This window comes from Gallus gallus, chromosome 4 (genome assembly GCF_016699485.2).
Source record: "Gallus gallus isolate bGalGal1 chromosome 4, bGalGal1.mat.broiler.GRCg7b, whole genome shotgun sequence".
Taxonomy (NCBI): Eukaryota; Metazoa; Chordata; class Aves; order Galliformes; family Phasianidae; genus Gallus; species Gallus gallus.
Window position 1 is genome coordinate 11,831,478 of NC_052535.1, and position 17,386 is coordinate 11,848,863.

Consider the following 17,386-nt stretch of genomic DNA (forward strand, 5'->3'; position numbering starts at 1 on the left):
GCAAAGCAGAGCACTCTCTCCAGCAGCCCACTGGCGTTTCACAGGTAAGGCAGCTGAGCGATGTATTTCTAGGTAGCACACAAGTGTGGTTGTAAGCAAGAGAACGGGTTTATTGCACCGTGGCATCCAGACCTGGTAGTGACTGGGAGTGATGCCTCCTGTCGTATGCAGAAATGCGCCAGCACACGCATCAATGCGTAACTGCAGCCCAAGAGCTACGTTTCCAGGAACAGCACTGCCTTCCTGCTCTATCTGTCCTGCAGGTGCCTGCATGGGTGAGTTTGCAGGCACACAGTGTGACCAAATCTTCAGCCCACACATACGAGAAAAACAGGCAGACGAGGGAATAAAAAAAATGCAAAAGCCACACAGCATTGCTCTGGGAGAGAGAGGGAGAGAGAGAGAGGATATGACACAAAGCTGCAAGCACAAAGGTTTCTGCCAGTCCAGACTGTGAGCGGGTTCAGGAGCAGGGGCACTCTGACCTCAACATCACAGCTGCGTATTTGCCTACTGCTTCAGCAATACCCCAAACCAAGCTTTTTGCTCTTGCTTACATTTCTGCTTGCAGTGAAGATGCTACGGGTGCCATGCTGGCGTTCCCTTGTCCAAATGAAACCGCTTCTCTTGCAGCGTATCACCAGAGTCACACAGGTGGCACAGCGCTGTTCCCAAAGCATGCCGCTGGAGAGAGCAGACCCAAAATGCAATTTCGTATATAAAACCTGTCTTTGAAGAGCATCCCTTCTACCCACCCAACCATCTTTGCAAAATATGTTTCTATATATCGAGGCCAAAATGTTGTTACTCCGCACCCCTCTCCAAGTTTTCGAATGTGAGTTGAGGGGAAGAAGAGGAGGTGGAAGGGTCGGGGAGCCCGTATGCATTGCCCAATATGTGTAATGTCCCAAAAAAGGGAGCAATGGGGAAGAAACCTAATTGCCCATTGCACATGCTGGGAGCAGGAGCACTACCAAAGCTCTCTCAGCAGCCACAAACCATCTGCATGCCCCCGTCCTGGTGGTGGCCAGAGAGACACACACTCCATGGCTCTGACTGCCACTGTAGCCCATAGCTGTTAGCCAACATACATTTCATTTGGTGACACCATCCATTTGTTACAGCTTTCTCCAGTCAGCCGGCATTCAGCCTCGCGACTATGAACTTTGGCTGCATAAAATCTAATGATACAAACAAAGAAACACAGTTTAAAGCTTGTTTGTCTTAAGGGCTGCTATGTTTGTTGGGCTGTATTTCCGGATAACGCCCCAAACGGATCCTTTAAGGTAGTGATAGGGACACACAGGCTCCTTGATTCAGAAATTCCTGTACGTGCCTACGGTCACCACTCTGCACCGAAGTTTTTATTACGGATATGTCACAGTACAGATTTGATCCTCAGGATGAATGGCGCTCAGTAGGGAAATGACCTTAAAATGAAAGTCTGCATTGATTCTCGCTGTTCTGAAGGTATTATAAACATCGTTACCAGGCTGCACGGTTGAGGCCAAGTTTTGCAAGCACGTGGCAGCTCTGTGTGCTTCGTGGGCAGCGTCAGGCCCCAACTGCTTTGGAGTGTAACACAATGAGTAAAGCAGCCAGGCTGATGCGTTTGTGACATGTCACGAATGTTGCACAAAGAGCTCTGAACGTCAAAGCTTTATCTCCTTTATCCATGTGTATATATCCATGGTATTACAGCTCAGTTTTTCCCTTTTTAAGGAACCGGCCTTTCAATCTGACTGATGGCACCAGGATTACAGACCCCAATCTAGCCCAAACAGGACATGCTCTTGTTTTCTTGTCTCTGAGAATCAACAGCAGGTTTGGCACTAAGTGGAGAAGCGGGTCAGAGTCCTCCAAAGCATGTAATGCACCATGTGTGCCGGGTTATTAAGGAACACACTGGACTTGCATGTTGCTGTGGGTGCAGGGGGAATAACTGGCATTTTCAAGTGCGTTTCCAAGCACTGCCCACTGAGGGCTGTGCAACACCTCACCAGTGAGGAAGGCCTTAGCTGCTAACCACCAATACAGTCTCCCCCAAACTGCAGGTACCAACAGTATTTGCCCAGATCTCTTACCTTTGCTACGGAAAAGCGATCCATGGTATTTCTTAAATGCTTTTAATGTTCACGACCTTTTCTTTCCAGCTCTCAAGGCAAAATGCATCCTGGGGAAGATGTGCAGTTTCTTGTTTCAGAGCTACGGCAGTTTGTTACCTCTGGTGGATCTGGCAGGGTCTCTTTGGTCAGCACTTCCCACGGGCTGAGCCGTGCAGTAGCAATAGCTCAGAAATGCTCTCCTGGTCCAAGAGCCCCGAGGGCCATTTCCACTTGCTCCCTGCAGTGCCTGTGCTGTCGGTGCAGCAGCCAAAGCCCATCTAGGTGCAGGCACGGTGTTTGAGGGACATCACTGATCACTTTCCCCTTCTTTCAGGGCTGGGCACAACAGCAACAGGAAAAAGATGTGCAGGAACACTGTGTGTATTTTTAAATTTTCATTATGGTGCTACATATAAAAGCTAATCCCTTGCAGAAATGATTGCCTCATAAAGAAAACATTACAGCCTGAAGAAGCACTCTGAACTGTAGCTGTCACCAGCAGCTACCTCAGCTGCCCCTGCCCACCAGCCAGGAAGAGCTGGTAACAGATTTAGTGCAGAGATGTGGGCTGCATACATGCAGGTCTTCATACCTGTGCTCTTCCTTGCCCTGTTGCTATAACAGCAGATAGCAACCGTCTGGCTTTTATACCCACTGCACAGATGGAGGGGACAAGATGCACATTTTTTACTAGTGTTTTTTTGTTTGGTTGGTTGGTTGGTTGGTTTTTTAAGAATAAACCATGGGACGAAATGGTTTTTTATAAATAACATGAATTCAGGCTCCAAGAGGCTCCGCCACATCCTATCTGAACCTGCTTCCAGCCACGGAGGCAGCACAGGGACATGCTGGGAGTGAACGTGAGGAGAGGACTGCTGTTCTCTTCCTATCACCTGGAGAAGCAATAAGACAACATATCTGCATATTTGCTTCTGATTTTAATCTCGCTGTGGAGATTTCCTCCATGAATACTCTCTGTATGTGTGTATGCTAATTTGGGCCTTCGAGGGTTCATGGGAAACAAAGCAGGTGAGCTTGTATCCACAACACAGCTTGTGCTGGGTGATGATGCCAGACAATTAACAGCACTGACCTATGCCAACAGGGCCTGCACTCCGCACACGTGTATCATCCACAGGAGCTTCTGAATCAGTGCGATCTCCCCTCCAACTGTATAACTGAGTCAAACAACAGCAACAAAAGCCCTCATTCATGACTGTTTTCTCACCTGGTACAAATTGGAATAGTGCTGGTGACCAACCACAGGTGTCTCACAGATGTTAACAGAAAGCAGTGCTTGATCCAAGAGCTTAGCAGCTGGATTGGTCCAGACTGGAAACACTTAGAAATTGCCTAGCTCAGCCACTTACGACTACCTCTTCCACTTAAAGGCATCAGTTTTTAATGCAGGTTTTACAGAGGTTGGGTTGATGCTGTAACATATTCACTGCAAAACACTGCAGAATTCTGCAGTGAGCTTCAGGTTTGAATAAATAAGTCATTTACCAAAGTGCAAGTCGATGCTGTCAGCTCAGGAAGTCCTTTGTCACTGGCTATTTCTTTATCCCAGGAGAGAGCTGTCCTTTCTGGATGAATGGGCTGAGCAGACCCTTGCTGAGCTGCAGTGCCCTGGTCATTTACTATCAGCTCGATGCTGGCAGGCCTGGGCATTTGATAGTTTTCCCACCATCAGTCACTCCTGTGCAGGTTTTTTTTGAGTCAAGGATATTTTGGCGCATCTTCAAGTAGAATTGCGTTCCACGTATTTGTGCAATGATGCTAACTCTTGTTTTCTGTTTGCAAGCTGGACTAATGCAAAAGGGTACTATTTGCTCAATATTAATCCCCAGCACCCAGACCAGTGCTTTTGCTGTGTCAAAAAGACGAGCAGCCTGATGGCACACCCTGGTCCCCATCCAGTTCTCAGCTGAGATGAAGGCGTGCACTTTTACACAGACTCACAGCCAAGGACCAGACAGGCTAACTGCCTTAACAGTACAATTGCAAACACTGCTGTCACTTGCTGCCTTTCCCCACCTAACACACACCATTTGTATTTTGCAGTTTATGTTTCGGTTTGGCTGGAGCCAAGGGCTGCTGTGCCAGTGCCCATGGCCAGCGGCAGAGAGCCCCTGAGCTCCCTGGGGATGCCCAAGAGACACAAAAGCCTCTGGCAACCAGCGAGGGCACTACTCCAAGGGCAGAAGCTCTGATGGGGGGGTGCTGACCAGGGGGTCACAGGGGGAGGTGTCACTCTCTTGTTTGACGGAGGGGAGCAGCCCCTACCTTAACAGAGCCCTTAACAACAAGCTGTTTTTCTGAGGGAAGATGTGACCAATGCACTGATTTCCTCAAAGTTTCACTCCCCCACAGATACAGGGCGAAAAGAGAGGAGCCCCTGGCCAGCCCTGCTGCTGCGGTGGTTTCATGCTGTACAAAAGAAGTCCAGAATGTTGGGACCAGGAAAAGAAAATAGGAGCAAATACGATCATTACTCGTAGCTGGTGGTGAGAGCCGAGATGGGAGATGCAGTCTCCAGCTGGGCTCCCAGGATGGTTTGTGCCTGTTCTCTAAGGACCGCGAGGGCACAGGCACGGGCTCCCTGCAAAGCCACCCGGTCTCGCTGAATTGCTGCTTGGAGGCTTCGCTGTCCGCCAGTGGTGGTAAAGGTGACTGCAAAGGTGACACTAAAGGGACTTTGGCACGCCAGGTATGTATCCCACCTGCAGCACCCGCCCCAGCCTTGATCCAGGCTGTGGTGCTCACAGCCTGCGCATCAGGTGTGGGCGGGATCGCCGTGGGGGAGGGCCAGAGGAAACGAATGGAGGAAACCAAGGGTTTTTTATAGCTGCAGAGAAGGGGCTGAGTAACAGCATGTGGCTGCCCGCTGCAGGCAGTGCTGGCTGTGCGTGCTGCCAGCCGGCTGGGGAGGCGAGCGCGCAGCCAAATCGCTCAAGGATGTGTCATGCTGTTGTTATCCGTGTTGCTAGCGCAGTCACACTGGCTTTATTCTTACTGTCTGGATGTACCATTAAACAAGTTTGATTTTGTTGCCTGATTGCAGATGAATGGTTTCAGCCTCACACATCATTTAGTGCTAACCAGGGGCTCCACTCATGGCATCTCTGGACAGGGAGAAGCGAGCTGTTTGTTGTCTGCGAATACACTGAAGTTTAATGGCAGTGAGTGGTACCAACGCTTACCTGGCTGGCAAGGGAAACACATTACAGCGTTGTTAGAGCTCGTTGCCTTTTTTTCCATCCACTTCTTGCACCTCGAGCACAACAACCCCTCTGATTTACCAACACGTGGGGAACCAGACTGCACAAGCTTTGGTAGCAGAGACTGTGTTCACGTCATCTCCTGTGGGGTGGAAAAGCAAGCAGAATACATATTTAAGAGGCAGCACCCACCAAAGCCCGTGGTCACCATTCAAGTGATCCCCAAACAAACCCAGTTTCAGCCGGAGATGGGAAGCAGGACTAATGGGGACGCTTTGGTTAGGGAATAACAGGTCCTGAAGAGCCAGGCAGCCCCAGCAGGGAACGACGTGACAGCTGCTCAGTGCTGGGTTTTGCCCTGACTCTGTAATTCTTTTGGCTTTTGGGGGAGAAGTCAGTACCACTCTGACATGTAGACAGTTAGAGGCCATATTTATCTTGCACCAAACACAAAAAGCTTTCGCTGGAAGAGAAAGGCTGATACAAACTGCTGTAGAAATGCCAGTTTGAAGTCAGCTCCCCTGGGTAATAATTCCTCTGCTATTCCCAGGCTGGGAGCAGAAAAATTCAGAGTGGAGAACAGAAAAAGGGCATTGCCTTCAACAACAGTCATTTACACCTGCACAAAACAAGCACGAGCTGTTGGGAACAGCAGGATCTGTTACTTGGATCTGCTAACTAGTGCAGCCACTGCCAGGTGTGCAAAGAGTCTGAAGACCAAGAGAAATACTGCAATGGGCTATCTTCGTGCCAATGGAAACAGATGGTTTAAATAAATAACCACGTCTCTGCACTGTTTCTACCCAAGCATCATGGCAGAGACCCTCCAAGTGAAACTGAGCACAAAAAGCAGTCCGCAGAGCTGATCTCAGGTGCTGTCCTGGTTCGGCCCAGCAGAGCACTGAAAGCAAAGTGGGCAGATTGAGGCTGAGCGGACTGTAAAAAGACTTCAGCAAATGAAGGTGGCATTAATGACATCATAGAAATGCTTAAAAGTAAAAAAGTATATATATATTTTTTAAATTGCAATCTGTGACTTACAGCTCCTATCAACTCAAAGCTGCTCTTTAAGCGTTTTTATTTAGCTCCTGGAAACAGAGCTCAGCTCTGACACTGGTGAATGAATGACCAGCAGACTGCGATGGGTGGGGGGTATCAGAGGACACACTTTTGCACACAAGTCAATGGGAGCCATTTCAGCACGATTTTAAAGGGAAGGTGGAGGGCTTACAGAACAAACAAAGCTGGTACTGATCAAAGGGAATCCTGTGCAGAGCAGTGTCTGCTGTAGCAACTGCATATGCCCAGTGACCTGCACAGGCAGAGCCCTCTCTTTATGCCTATTTTGCTCTTGCCTCCTACCACCTTGCTGGATGCTCCTTAGGACCACAGTGAATAGCCCTGCTGAATGTTTGCAACACCACTGTCCCTCTCTGAAAGAGCTGTCAGCACTTCCAGCCCAACGGGCCCAACGAGCCTGGCACAAAGCTGGCCCCAAGCAGCACCCGAGGCACCCAGCTCTGCCATGCACCTCAACAACAGTGCCCGAGGGAACAGCATGGAGCACAGCTGGGGGTGTTAGGAAAAGGTTTTCCACCAGAGGGTGGTAGGCATGGAACAGGCTGCCCAGGGCAGTGGGCACAGCACCAACGCTGGCCAGTCAGCCCCTCCTGCTCCCACCCATCCGAGCAGCTTCAGATTTACATATCAATATTTCTCCCTTTCTTCCTCCCCTTCCTCGCCCTTGCTTTCCTTTCCTCTTTTTGTGTTTAACTCATTGCCTTCTCATTTCCAAGCCACACACTGTTAGTATAGCTTCTTCACAAGAGCCAGGCTTGAGTCATCTCCCCATGTTTCACTGGCTCTGACCAGCACTGAGAGCTGTGAGCCCTTGATCAGCGAGGTGATTCACAAGCTCCTCCAATTCCTACTCGCTTTGTTTTCTTCTATATTGCAATTTGCCAAAGAATTTTCGCCTTTCTCATTATCTGCCAGCCCAGCAACACTACAAAAAATAAAGCTCAGCATGTGCATTCATTTGTGATAAAGACACTGCTGTAACATGAGTGACTGCCCATTAGTTCTGCAGTGTTGTAATGGTTAAAAAAAAGCTGCAAGCAAGCCATTTGGACAGCAGCATTCCTTCCAGTGACAATATTTCTTGTTATTTAAGTAGTAGTGCCTGGAAGCCCACCACCAGGAACGTGTTGTACCTGGGCACTGTGCAGATCCACACCTGCACACCATTCATTTAAATAACCAGAAACACCTGCACAGTATGATATGCAGGGTGTCCTGATGCCCCCTAGCACAGGAGGGGCATTGGTCTTATTACTCCATCTCTTATTTCCCCATATGGCCTACATCCTGTCCCTCAGACCCCTCCCCAACCCCCTGCCTACATCATAAAATCATTAAGGTTGGAAAAGACCTCTAAGATCATCAAGTCCAATGGTCCACCTACCACTATCTAATATCCAAGCTGTCAAGACTGGACCTGAAGCATGGATTACACAGATGCTGGCGGTTTGGAGTTAGAAGGGAGCCCTAAAGGCCATCAGTCCAACCCCCCTGCAACGAGCAGGGACACCTACAGCTCCATCAGGTGCTCAGAGCCTCATCCAGCCTAACCTTGAGTGTCCCCAGGGATGGGACACCACCACCCCTCTGGGCAACCTGTGCCAGTGCCTCACCACCCTGATTATAAAAAAACTTCTCCCTTATGTCCAATCTAAATCTCCCCTCTTTTAATGTGAAACCTTTTCTTCTTGTCCCGTCACAGAAGACCCTGCTAAAAGAGTCAGTCCCCTCCTTTCTTACAGCCCCCCTTCAGGCACTGGCAGGCCGCTCTCAGGTCTCCTGGAGAGCTGCATGTAGAGCAGTTACTAGTGAAGACTGAAGCAAAAAAGTTGTTGAGTACTTCATGATTCTCCTTGTCTGCTGTTACTAGTCTGCCTGTATCACTTCAGGGGTGCACCCTCCTGGACTCTCCTCTTCCTTGCCATCCTCCATTTTCAGCTGGACCACAGTGCCTCTCTGTATTCAGTTCTTAAGTTGTGCACCTGCTTCCAAACCTGAGGCAAACTGCCATACACATCTGTAAAGCTCTGTCCTTAACATTCCCTCTTGCTGTGGTGCAGAGGCTGCTAGCACACCTGCTTGTCCTCCTGCACATTTTCTCTCCTGCCCATCTCTCACTGCAGCCGTTTCCATCACGCGGTTCCAGGCAGGCACAGTTGTGTTATGAGTGCTGTAAATAAGAGGTGAAATCTGCTATTGCCAATCATGGGACGAGGCACCATTTCCAGGAGCAATGAGTGCAGCAGTCCCAGTGGTACGGAGGCGCTGACACACGTGGCACTTTGCAAAAGACACGTGTAAGCTCCTGAGCATAAGAATAAAAACTGAGCCCTGGTGCTGTGCGTGACCAGCACTGGGCAGTCAGTTAGGAGCTTGGATAATAGAAATGACAGCAGCGGGGATAAGAAAACCAACAAAATAACACAGAGAAAACTATTACAGAAACGAGATAGCAAGTGGGATGTCCCTCAGGGCAACCGTTTAATGGAAGGAATGAGCCTGAGCAAACAAACCTTGCATGAGCAGCCAGGAACAAGCCCCAGGCCCCAGCCCATCTCCCCTCATTCTCCAGGCTACAGCAATGGGTTCAGCATCCTTCTTCCCCACGTTTCTCCTATGCAATGAATGCGGAAAAATCCCCATTGGGGAAAGTTAACTGCTAGCAGCAGTGCACAGCCAGCCCTGGGGAGCCAGGTCAGAGGGAAGCACTGTGCGTAACACCACATGCCTCTCTGGTACCTGCATGCACTGCACTGCCCTTGGGAAAGGTCCTGGAGGAGCATTCTCACCAGGCAGAGCTCTGCTGAAGTTGAACTGAAGTAAACCTGGCAGCGGCAGCAAAGGAAAGGCCAAATCCCACACACCCTAATTCTCCCCTGAATTAGGCAAGCAAACAGCAAGACACGATCTCTGCAGTTTTGTGCACATTATAACCTCTGCTTTCGTCTGTTTGACTCTTCTGCACAAACCACCTCAGTACTGAGTCTCCTCTCTGGTCTTGTTGCAGATTTCTCTCTTTCCTTCCACCAGGCTCTCAGCAGCCCTGCTCAGCAAACCCTTCCCAAGTGCAAGCCTCTACCAGCCCTGGTAAGCCACACTGAGATACGGAGGGACAGATCCAGCATCACCTCTTGTCACTGAGCCTGCAAAGTGAGGAGTGAGCAGGGAACAATCGCACTGGGCTTGTGCAGATGAACAGCTGGGGCAGGGCTGTGCTCTGCATGCCATGTGCCACATCTCAGCACTTCTATTGGGATTGCGTACCTGCTGCTGCCATCCTTGCTTCACTGGAGTCAGTCGGGATTTTCCTGTTGGCTGTCAGGATTTCAGCCTTTTTGGGGGAAAGAAAACTCCAGTCCAGGCACCACATGTATTCCTGGACAGCTTTACTACTTGTTGAAAGAAAACTACCCTGCATGAAATGCTGCAGAAAGAATACGGTTGCTTAGGCAGCAGCACGGCTGCCTGGGAAGGCTGGTATCTCAAATGTGCTTTATTGAGCTAAAAATAAGTTTATTAAAGGGAAACAAAGTCTACATCCAATATAGACATGAGGAAGATAATGGCAAAGTAATGAACCGACAGCAGAAGAGAGCCCATTTTCCCAGACTGTATGCTGGAAACACAGAAGGGATGAAACTCAGCTGCTGAGAAACACTGGGTTTTCAGAAGCGGAGTGCACTATAAATAACATTCTTAGGAAACCCTAGAGTACAGCAGAGTTCACATTTACCAACCCAATTAAAAGAAATGGCTGCATCATACAAGCCTTTTTTATGACTGTACTAAATACTTACACCACGAGTCCCAGTGTATGGGGCTGTTCCTCCAGCTTACACTGCAGCAAAGCCATCCTGCACCGCCCTGCAAGGCATGTCTAAAATTAGTCACATTGGCTGGGTTAAGGTTGCACAATCTAGCCACAAATTCATGGATTCAATGGATGATGCTTAACACTGGCCAAAATTCTTCAGCTCCCACTCAAAACTAAAGCTGTTTTGGAGACTAGAATTTCACAGAAGAACAAGTGAAACCCCCAGATAGTATGAGTCTGCATCCTCTCGTTACAGCAAGTGCTAGCTAAACGATTTAATTAGCTTGTGTTAATGAAAAGCAAGTTTTTAGTTGTCTCTCCTCCAGACCCTTGTCTTGCCAAAGATAACACATTTTCAGATGTCTGAACTCTTCCTAAATGCCAAATATTTGGAGGCTTTGCAGCAGCAGCAACGACCAGTCAGTAGTGCACAGCCCTACCTGCCTACCTCAACGCAGGTTGTTCCCCAGCACCATTCAGAGTCAGAAGGCACTACTGAAGATCACAGAGCCCAAGCCTGCTGCTGGAGCAGGTTCCCTACAGCATGTCACACAGCAAGGCATCCAGATGGGTCTTGAGTACCTCCACAGAAGGAGACTCCACCACCTCCCTGGGCAGGCTGTCCCAGCACTCCTTCACCCTCACAGTAAAGAAGTTAAGTCATGTTTCTATGTTTGTATAAATATTTTTAAGGCCAATTCGGAATACAAATTAATATTTCTATTGTTAAAAAAGAACTCTAAGCCAACTCTCCTCCATGGATTTCATTTAGATAGTGGAAACGCTCATTGGCTGTCAGTGCTGTGCCTACTCATCCAGCCTTATTTCCATCAGAAGGAAGGGAGGACGTATCACATCCCACATAGTAACATTCTTTTTTTTTTTAATTCAAGCCTTAATTTAAGCCTTCACTTACAATTAAATGAGAGAAAGAATGGTTTTCTTTCATATTGAGCAATTTGCATTCCCCCCTCCTCCCCCTCCCTGAGCATCATTCTACTTGCCCATGTTTGGTTTCAATTTCAGATAGGGGGGGGAAGAAGGGTTCTTCTCTCCCTAAAGTGACAGCATCTTTGGCTTATGATGTCCAGGCAACAAAGCCAAGAAAACAGTGCCAAACCATTACAATGGGTTAACCATGCCTGTTTGCTTCACTGCTTCCCAACTATACACCCTGTGTCCAAAAAAACACCTGGAAAATTTTCTCAAGAGACACATTCCTGCCAGAAGTGCACCCGTATTGTAGCCAGAGCTCCTTGAAATCAATACAAAAAAATAAATACTGTTGGAAGTGTTTTTGAAAGGAGACAGTTTGTATGACAACAACTCCATTTGATTTCTAAGTCCCAGTTCTCTCCCTAGCATTCATCTATGACAACAGATAGATGAGGTTATTTTGACAACAAAAATAAATCCTCCACGTCTGCCTGCTCTCTGTTATTGTGTTCTGATTGCTCCTTAGGTGTTTGTCATTAATAGGAAAAAAGATTGCCTTTTTCTTCTTCACGGAGCACTGGAAGTACACAAAGATTGTGTTTTTGACGCACACCAAGTTCAGCAGAAGAGGAAAATATTTGATTCTTGCTTTCAGGCAACTTATGCTACATCGATATTTTCATTTCTTTGTGCAGCCTTATCTGCAATATTTATGTTTTGTACCTGCATTTCACAGCGAGCAAAGAGAGACGGCTTTAAGCGGCTGCACACACATTTTGTGAAATCAATTAATACGTCAATGAATTACAGACCTCCCATTTCACAGCTCTTCTTGATAATGACAAACAGTTGAGCTGGAGAAAAAGGAGATTCGTGTCGTTATTGCTGTGAGGTTTGCTGATGGTTTTTATGTTGTTATCCCAGGAAATGGCCGTTAAGCAGTGGTGAGGAGGGACAAAGGGCATGTTCACCTGGTGTGTGAGATACTTGGAACAGCCCGGGGAGAGGGGGTTCCAGATGGGAACCAATGTACCAAAGCCTTTCTGGGAAAAGGAGGAGCTGAGGAGCAGCGGGGGAGGGAAGCGCTGGCTTAGGAGAAGAGGCAGAGAAGAGGACAGCTGATACTCTCCTGATGTATCATGGTCAAATTGCTGAATTCTACACTAAGTCAGAGGTGAAAAAGGAGCGAGCAAAGCACAGCAAGGAATGAGGAATTCCTGCTCCAAATCCAGCTCGTTCGCCTACTCAGTTTTCTAATGACAAGGCTGCCAAGTATTTAGTGAATCATATTTCCCTTCACTTTCCACTTGACTCTACAGCTTCCCCCATGCATTTCACTGCTAGAGGTGAGTGGCACTGCCAGGAAAAGAGACGGTGACAGAAGGATGCTGCTTTGTGATTCTTACACATTTGGGGTTCAAGGGCTTTGGTTTTGTTTTTTTGGGTTTTTTTTTTTTTTGACTCTTGATATTTCAGACATAAAATAAATATGTAACATTTTGATGCTGGAGGGCAGCATCATGTTGACCTTGACAATGAGCACACAACACTCATAGTAGTAACAGGATACCTTCACCCATCACAGAGTCGGGGATCAGAGTACACCCCTAGAGGCATAGCAACTCCCTTCATCCAGGCTTCCCCTTGCTCCCCCATCATCTCAGCTCTATGCTCAGAGGGAGCCAGGAGCTGCTGTGGGAAAGAGGAAGAGCAGAGATGGGGAAGAGGCTGCTGAGAGTGGTACTGAGCAGTGCTTCATTTCTTCATCTCTGATTAAGACACATCTAATTTCTGTCACGGTTCTTTTAAGAGGTTTGGAAGCTGGGGAGGAAGCTACTTCCAATTGCTACTTCCTAGAAGACTGATTCAGAAGAACTGTCACTGCATGACATACCAGGTTTCAGTCTAAATAACAAGAAAAAAAAAGCAGCAAATGCCCTTACATTATTGCAGCAAGCACATGCCTGGTCTGAAAACACTTCCTAAAGCAAAAGCCCAGGAGATGAGAGGGAAAAGAGCTAGGATTTGACTTGCAGGTTCTCAGCTCCCACTAGCCATGTACAATCCTATGTTATTCTTAGGATCTCAGGCTGCAAAGTGGAATTTCTACAGTTTACATATCAAGAGTATTACCAAAAAAGAACTCCAATATTTCACGCCGAAAATAAAGAATGAAAAGGTCACAATTTTCAGTATCATCTCCTTATTTTGTGATACAAAAGATCACTGGGAACCAGCAGGAAGCTTCCCTGTCTGCACTACAGCCATTGCCACTTGCAGTTCTGCCAGAAGCAGAGTGCCAAAGCACCCACGCAGTCAGTAGCCAAGGGGAGAGGAGGTTGGAGGTCCCTCTGCCCGACGGGCTCCTTGTGTGACAGTCCCTGCCTGGGGAGGGGGGAGCTCCCCCAGCTATTTGGATCATGGTGCAGATGGAGGACACAGGTTGTACTTTCTAAGGAAGTGCAGCTGAGCAATAGGAGGAAGGGTGGGAGCCTGCCTTACAAAGCAGGGAGCCGCTCCTGAGCTGGGTAAACAAGGGGAAGGAGCGAGGCACGGTCCTTTATTTTAGCAGAGAAATGGAACTGACCTTTCTTACCACTCACCAGACTGACCTTTCCAGGCAAGCTCACACCTAACTGCTCACCGTGTCTTACAGGAGCTTGGTACTCAGGGGTTTAGCACTGGCCTGCCTTGCTAAATATTACGGAAAATAAGAACAAAATTGTGGACAGTCCTTTGATGGATTAGACACAGTGGATTCAGCACCACAGTGGCCCAGCAGCAGCCAGGCAGCAGGGAAGGGGCTCCCAGCAAGGCTGGGGTTGCAGCTGTTGCTATTTCCACAAAGAATTTGAACAACTCCAGGATGATTCCCACATACATACATGGGAGTATACATACATAAAACCAGGATCAACAAGGACAGAAGGAGTTTGGGTGAGACCTCATGCTCCTTTGGCAGGGAGGGCCCAATGCATGTACACAGAATCCCTCCATTACTCCCTTTGAGATCTAGCTTAACATTATGCTCACCAGCCCATCGCTGCCCAGAAGGAACACCAGGATAGAAAGGCCTTTGCAGACACAGATGTGGTAATAGCTGCTTTGGCTGAGCACACTGGTAGGCGTGCACCAGCAGCCCCACATTCATCTGGGTGCCCCTGGAAAGGAAATCTCTCATTGTTTACATTCACAATGATTTAGTTGTGCTTCAAAAGAGCAAAAATACAAGATAGGAAGGTTCTGCTGGAAAGAGCCAGATGTGAACACAAAGCATCCACAGTGCAGTAGGTAGAACCAACCAAGGGTGGTACATGGGGTTCCCTGGGAACAGGTTGCAAGGACACTTCTGAGGATTTTTGCTTTTATTCTTTGCATCACATACAATTTGCATCCTATAGGTATGGAATTATGTTGTGCTGAATGCTAGCTCTGCTTCCATGTGGGAAGGGGGTGAGGGCAGACCACCGAGCCACTTGTGTGTGTACAAAGGTCCCTGCTCCAGCTGTACAGAAGATGCTTCTCAAGAAAAAGAAGCAGAGGAAAGGCAGCATGGCTTCTTTTGAAAGTAAAACCAAGAAGTAACCACCAAAAGAAGAAATTCAAAAAACCATCCTAACATCTCAAAACAAAACAAAGAATCTTGAGTCTATAAACAGGAAGGGAGTAAACTCTTTGAAAGGGCAGATAACAGCAGAACAAGGGGGAACGGTTTTAAGTTGAATGAGGGTAGATTTAGGTTGGATGTTAGGGGGAAGTTCTTTACAAGGAGAGTGGTGAGGTGCTGGAACGGGCTGCCCAGAGAGACTGGGGATGCTCCGTCCCCGGAGGTGTTCATGGCCAGGTTGGATGGGGCCCTGGGCACCCTGGTGTAGTAAATGGGGAGGTTGGTGGCCCTGCCCGGCAGGGGGATTGGAGATTCACGATCCTTGAGGTCCCTTCCAACCCAGGCCATTCTGTGATTCTGTAATCTTGCCTTTATACAGGTTTAATTCCTCTTTGCAACCCATGGACCAACAGCCCAACTTCCCCATTCTCTGGGCTTTCACTACAGATACCTCCAATCTTAGTGGTGTAAGCATGGCTTTTTAGGGGTGAAATCTGCCTCTAGAAAAGGCTGGATCTGCATTCACCATCCAGATTTCATATGCTCTTTTTCCATAGTTTCCTCCCAGCTACATGGACAATGCTACTTTTATTGTCAAGGCCCTTAATAAAACACCACCACTTCAAGGCTGTGCAGTGGTGTACCCATCTGAGCTTTTATTATCTCACAGTCTCTTGAGGCTCATTAAGGTCTGAATCAGCTGACCATCCACAGCCCTAATTAGTACTTCAGCTCTCTGGGAAGTAGCCAGGGCTTTTTTTTTAACCATTACTCCTCACCTGTGGCATCAGCATCAGCTCCCTTCTGTGATTTGGAGTATGCAATCAGCAACAGCTTTGAAACTAACTGAGATAGGCCCCTCACTGTTTTGCACAGCTTTTAATTACCAACAGCAGTGGGTAACCCTGGAAAGCACACAGTGAGGATGCTTTGCAGGACACCAGGGGAATGCAATTTGGTTTTGGTTTGTGAGACTGTTCTGCTGAAGAACCAGAGAGGCTAGTAGGTACAAACACAAGCATAGTGCTGTAAGATAGACATGGGAAAAACAGCAGTTTGTGACTCAAAGGTATAAACGTGTACAGCTTTTGGTCCTGGCAGAGCTGGTGGAAAGTCTCTGGTCTGTCACTTCTTATAGGCTTGGTGAGAAAAGCAACTACACTGCTGCTACTGGGGTGAGGCTGATCTGCACTGAAACACAGCTCCTGAGAAAATGTGGTTGATTGCTTTAACAGCTGAGCTCAGAAATATTAAAGAAAAAAGGAAGAACTTCTGTGTTGAATATGGGAAAAGTGTGGTCTTCTCTACAAGGCAACCTCAAGTACAGCTCCAGCTGCATCAGGGCCTATATGTGCACACATAAAACAAGTACTTTCTTAGAAGGTGATGATTTAAGGGAAGGGAAAAAAATATCTCATCCTTGGAAAATATTGAGTTCTTGCTCTCAGCAGTTTGAGGGAGAGCCTTTTAAGTACACTCCTGTGGATTTAAGCCTCCCTCTGAAAGAATAAGACCAAGCAGCTCTCAGAGAAATGTCCTGTACCACCTATCAGAGCTTAAAACTCTGAGCCTAGAAAGAAAAATGGGGGCAATAACTCAATGATTCAGTGTGCTTTGGGATCCCCAATAGCTGGTCCTGCACCAAGATTCCCAAAGCATCAATGTTTTTCAACTGGAACTTCTGGGCAAGCATGAAAACTCTGATCTCTGCAGTACATGGGATAGCTGGGAGGACAGGAGTCCAACAAATAAGATGACAGTGTGTATTTGTGTTATCAGTGTTGTTGTTGCTCTAAGGCTCCCACAGTTCCGCAGAAAACCATTTAGTGCAGCTTGAACAAAGTGAGCAGGCTGGCAATGCCATGACCTCTGGAAGCAGCAGTAGCCATGCATGCTCTCTACATGTGCTCAGGGGATAAGCCCAGTCATTGAAAATAGCTACCATAGCAACAGCACAGTTTTGACCAAAACCACAATGTTTAACTCAGGAGTTGAGCTGCATCCCTTGTGCTAGCCTGAAGGCAGACAGGGGTCTCATTAGGAGCCAAGAAAGGGGAACCAGAGGATCAAACAGTGACACTAACTGTAGGGCCATCAATTTGCATAGCTGGTATCATTCACACTGCCCACAGCATCTACAGCATCCTGCAAGCTGCTGACAAGGCTGTCAGGCATGCTTCCCCCTGGAGCTCATCAAAAGGTAACCAAGAACAGGCCCAGGCTGCATTACATTTATTATTACAGATACAAACATCTTCAGCATCACTGACATCACTACTGCAGGCAGTGATATCATGGCATACTTGGCAGCCACCCAACAGCACGGATCAGCTTCATTTGCAAACTTAGTCTACATGAAATTATGTGCTCAAGTGCATCCCTCTGCACTGAGCCCTCAATGGCTGTCAACAAGACATGTAGCTCTTCTACTCAAACGTCTTCCCATTCCACACATCCTCTCAAGTGGAGAAGTCAGAAGTGATCCAGTTTTGTAGCTGCACAGGAACGCAGCTGAGCTCATGACTATCACTGCTATGGAAAAGCATCTCACTGAGCATTACACCTGCACTGGCGGACTGTTGGGAAAGCAAAACAGATTCCACGTGCCCTCCATGAATTTGAG

The 17,386-nt window shown here is 47.8% G+C and overlaps 1 protein-coding gene and 2 long non-coding RNA genes across 6 annotated transcripts in view; 1 reads left to right on the forward strand and 2 right to left on the reverse strand.

Moving 5' to 3' along the window:
* ARHGEF9 (Cdc42 guanine nucleotide exchange factor 9) overlaps positions 1-5,165 on the forward strand; it is a 193,235-nt gene extending 188,070 nt beyond the window's left edge. For 2 of the 4 annotated variants that reach the window (XM_040699572.2, XM_046940734.1), the window contains one exon: positions 4,479-4,615. In XM_040699572.2, coding sequence (XP_040555506.1) covers positions 4,479-4,606 — 128 coding nt within the window. In that variant the 3' untranslated portion in view covers positions 4,607-4,615. Of the gene's footprint in view, positions 1-4,478 lie in introns of all 4 variants that reach the window. The other 2 variants (XM_046940733.1, XM_046940729.1) reach the window with 2 other exon arrangements.
* Positions 90-4,497, reverse strand: LOC121110628. Its single transcript, XR_005859348.1, has 2 exons — positions 558-4,497; positions 90-379 (listed from the first exon to the last, which is right to left on the reverse strand). It is a non-coding gene; the product is annotated as an uncharacterized LOC121110628 (long non-coding RNA).
* A 135-nt stretch (positions 5,166-5,300) lies between the features above and the next one.
* The window catches only part of LOC107052080, a 139,058-nt gene continuing 126,972 nt past the window's right edge, over positions 5,301-17,386 (reverse strand). The window contains exon 3 of the long non-coding RNA XR_003074821.3: positions 5,301-5,468. This is a non-coding gene — a long non-coding RNA (uncharacterized LOC107052080). The remainder of the gene's footprint in view (positions 5,469-17,386) is intronic.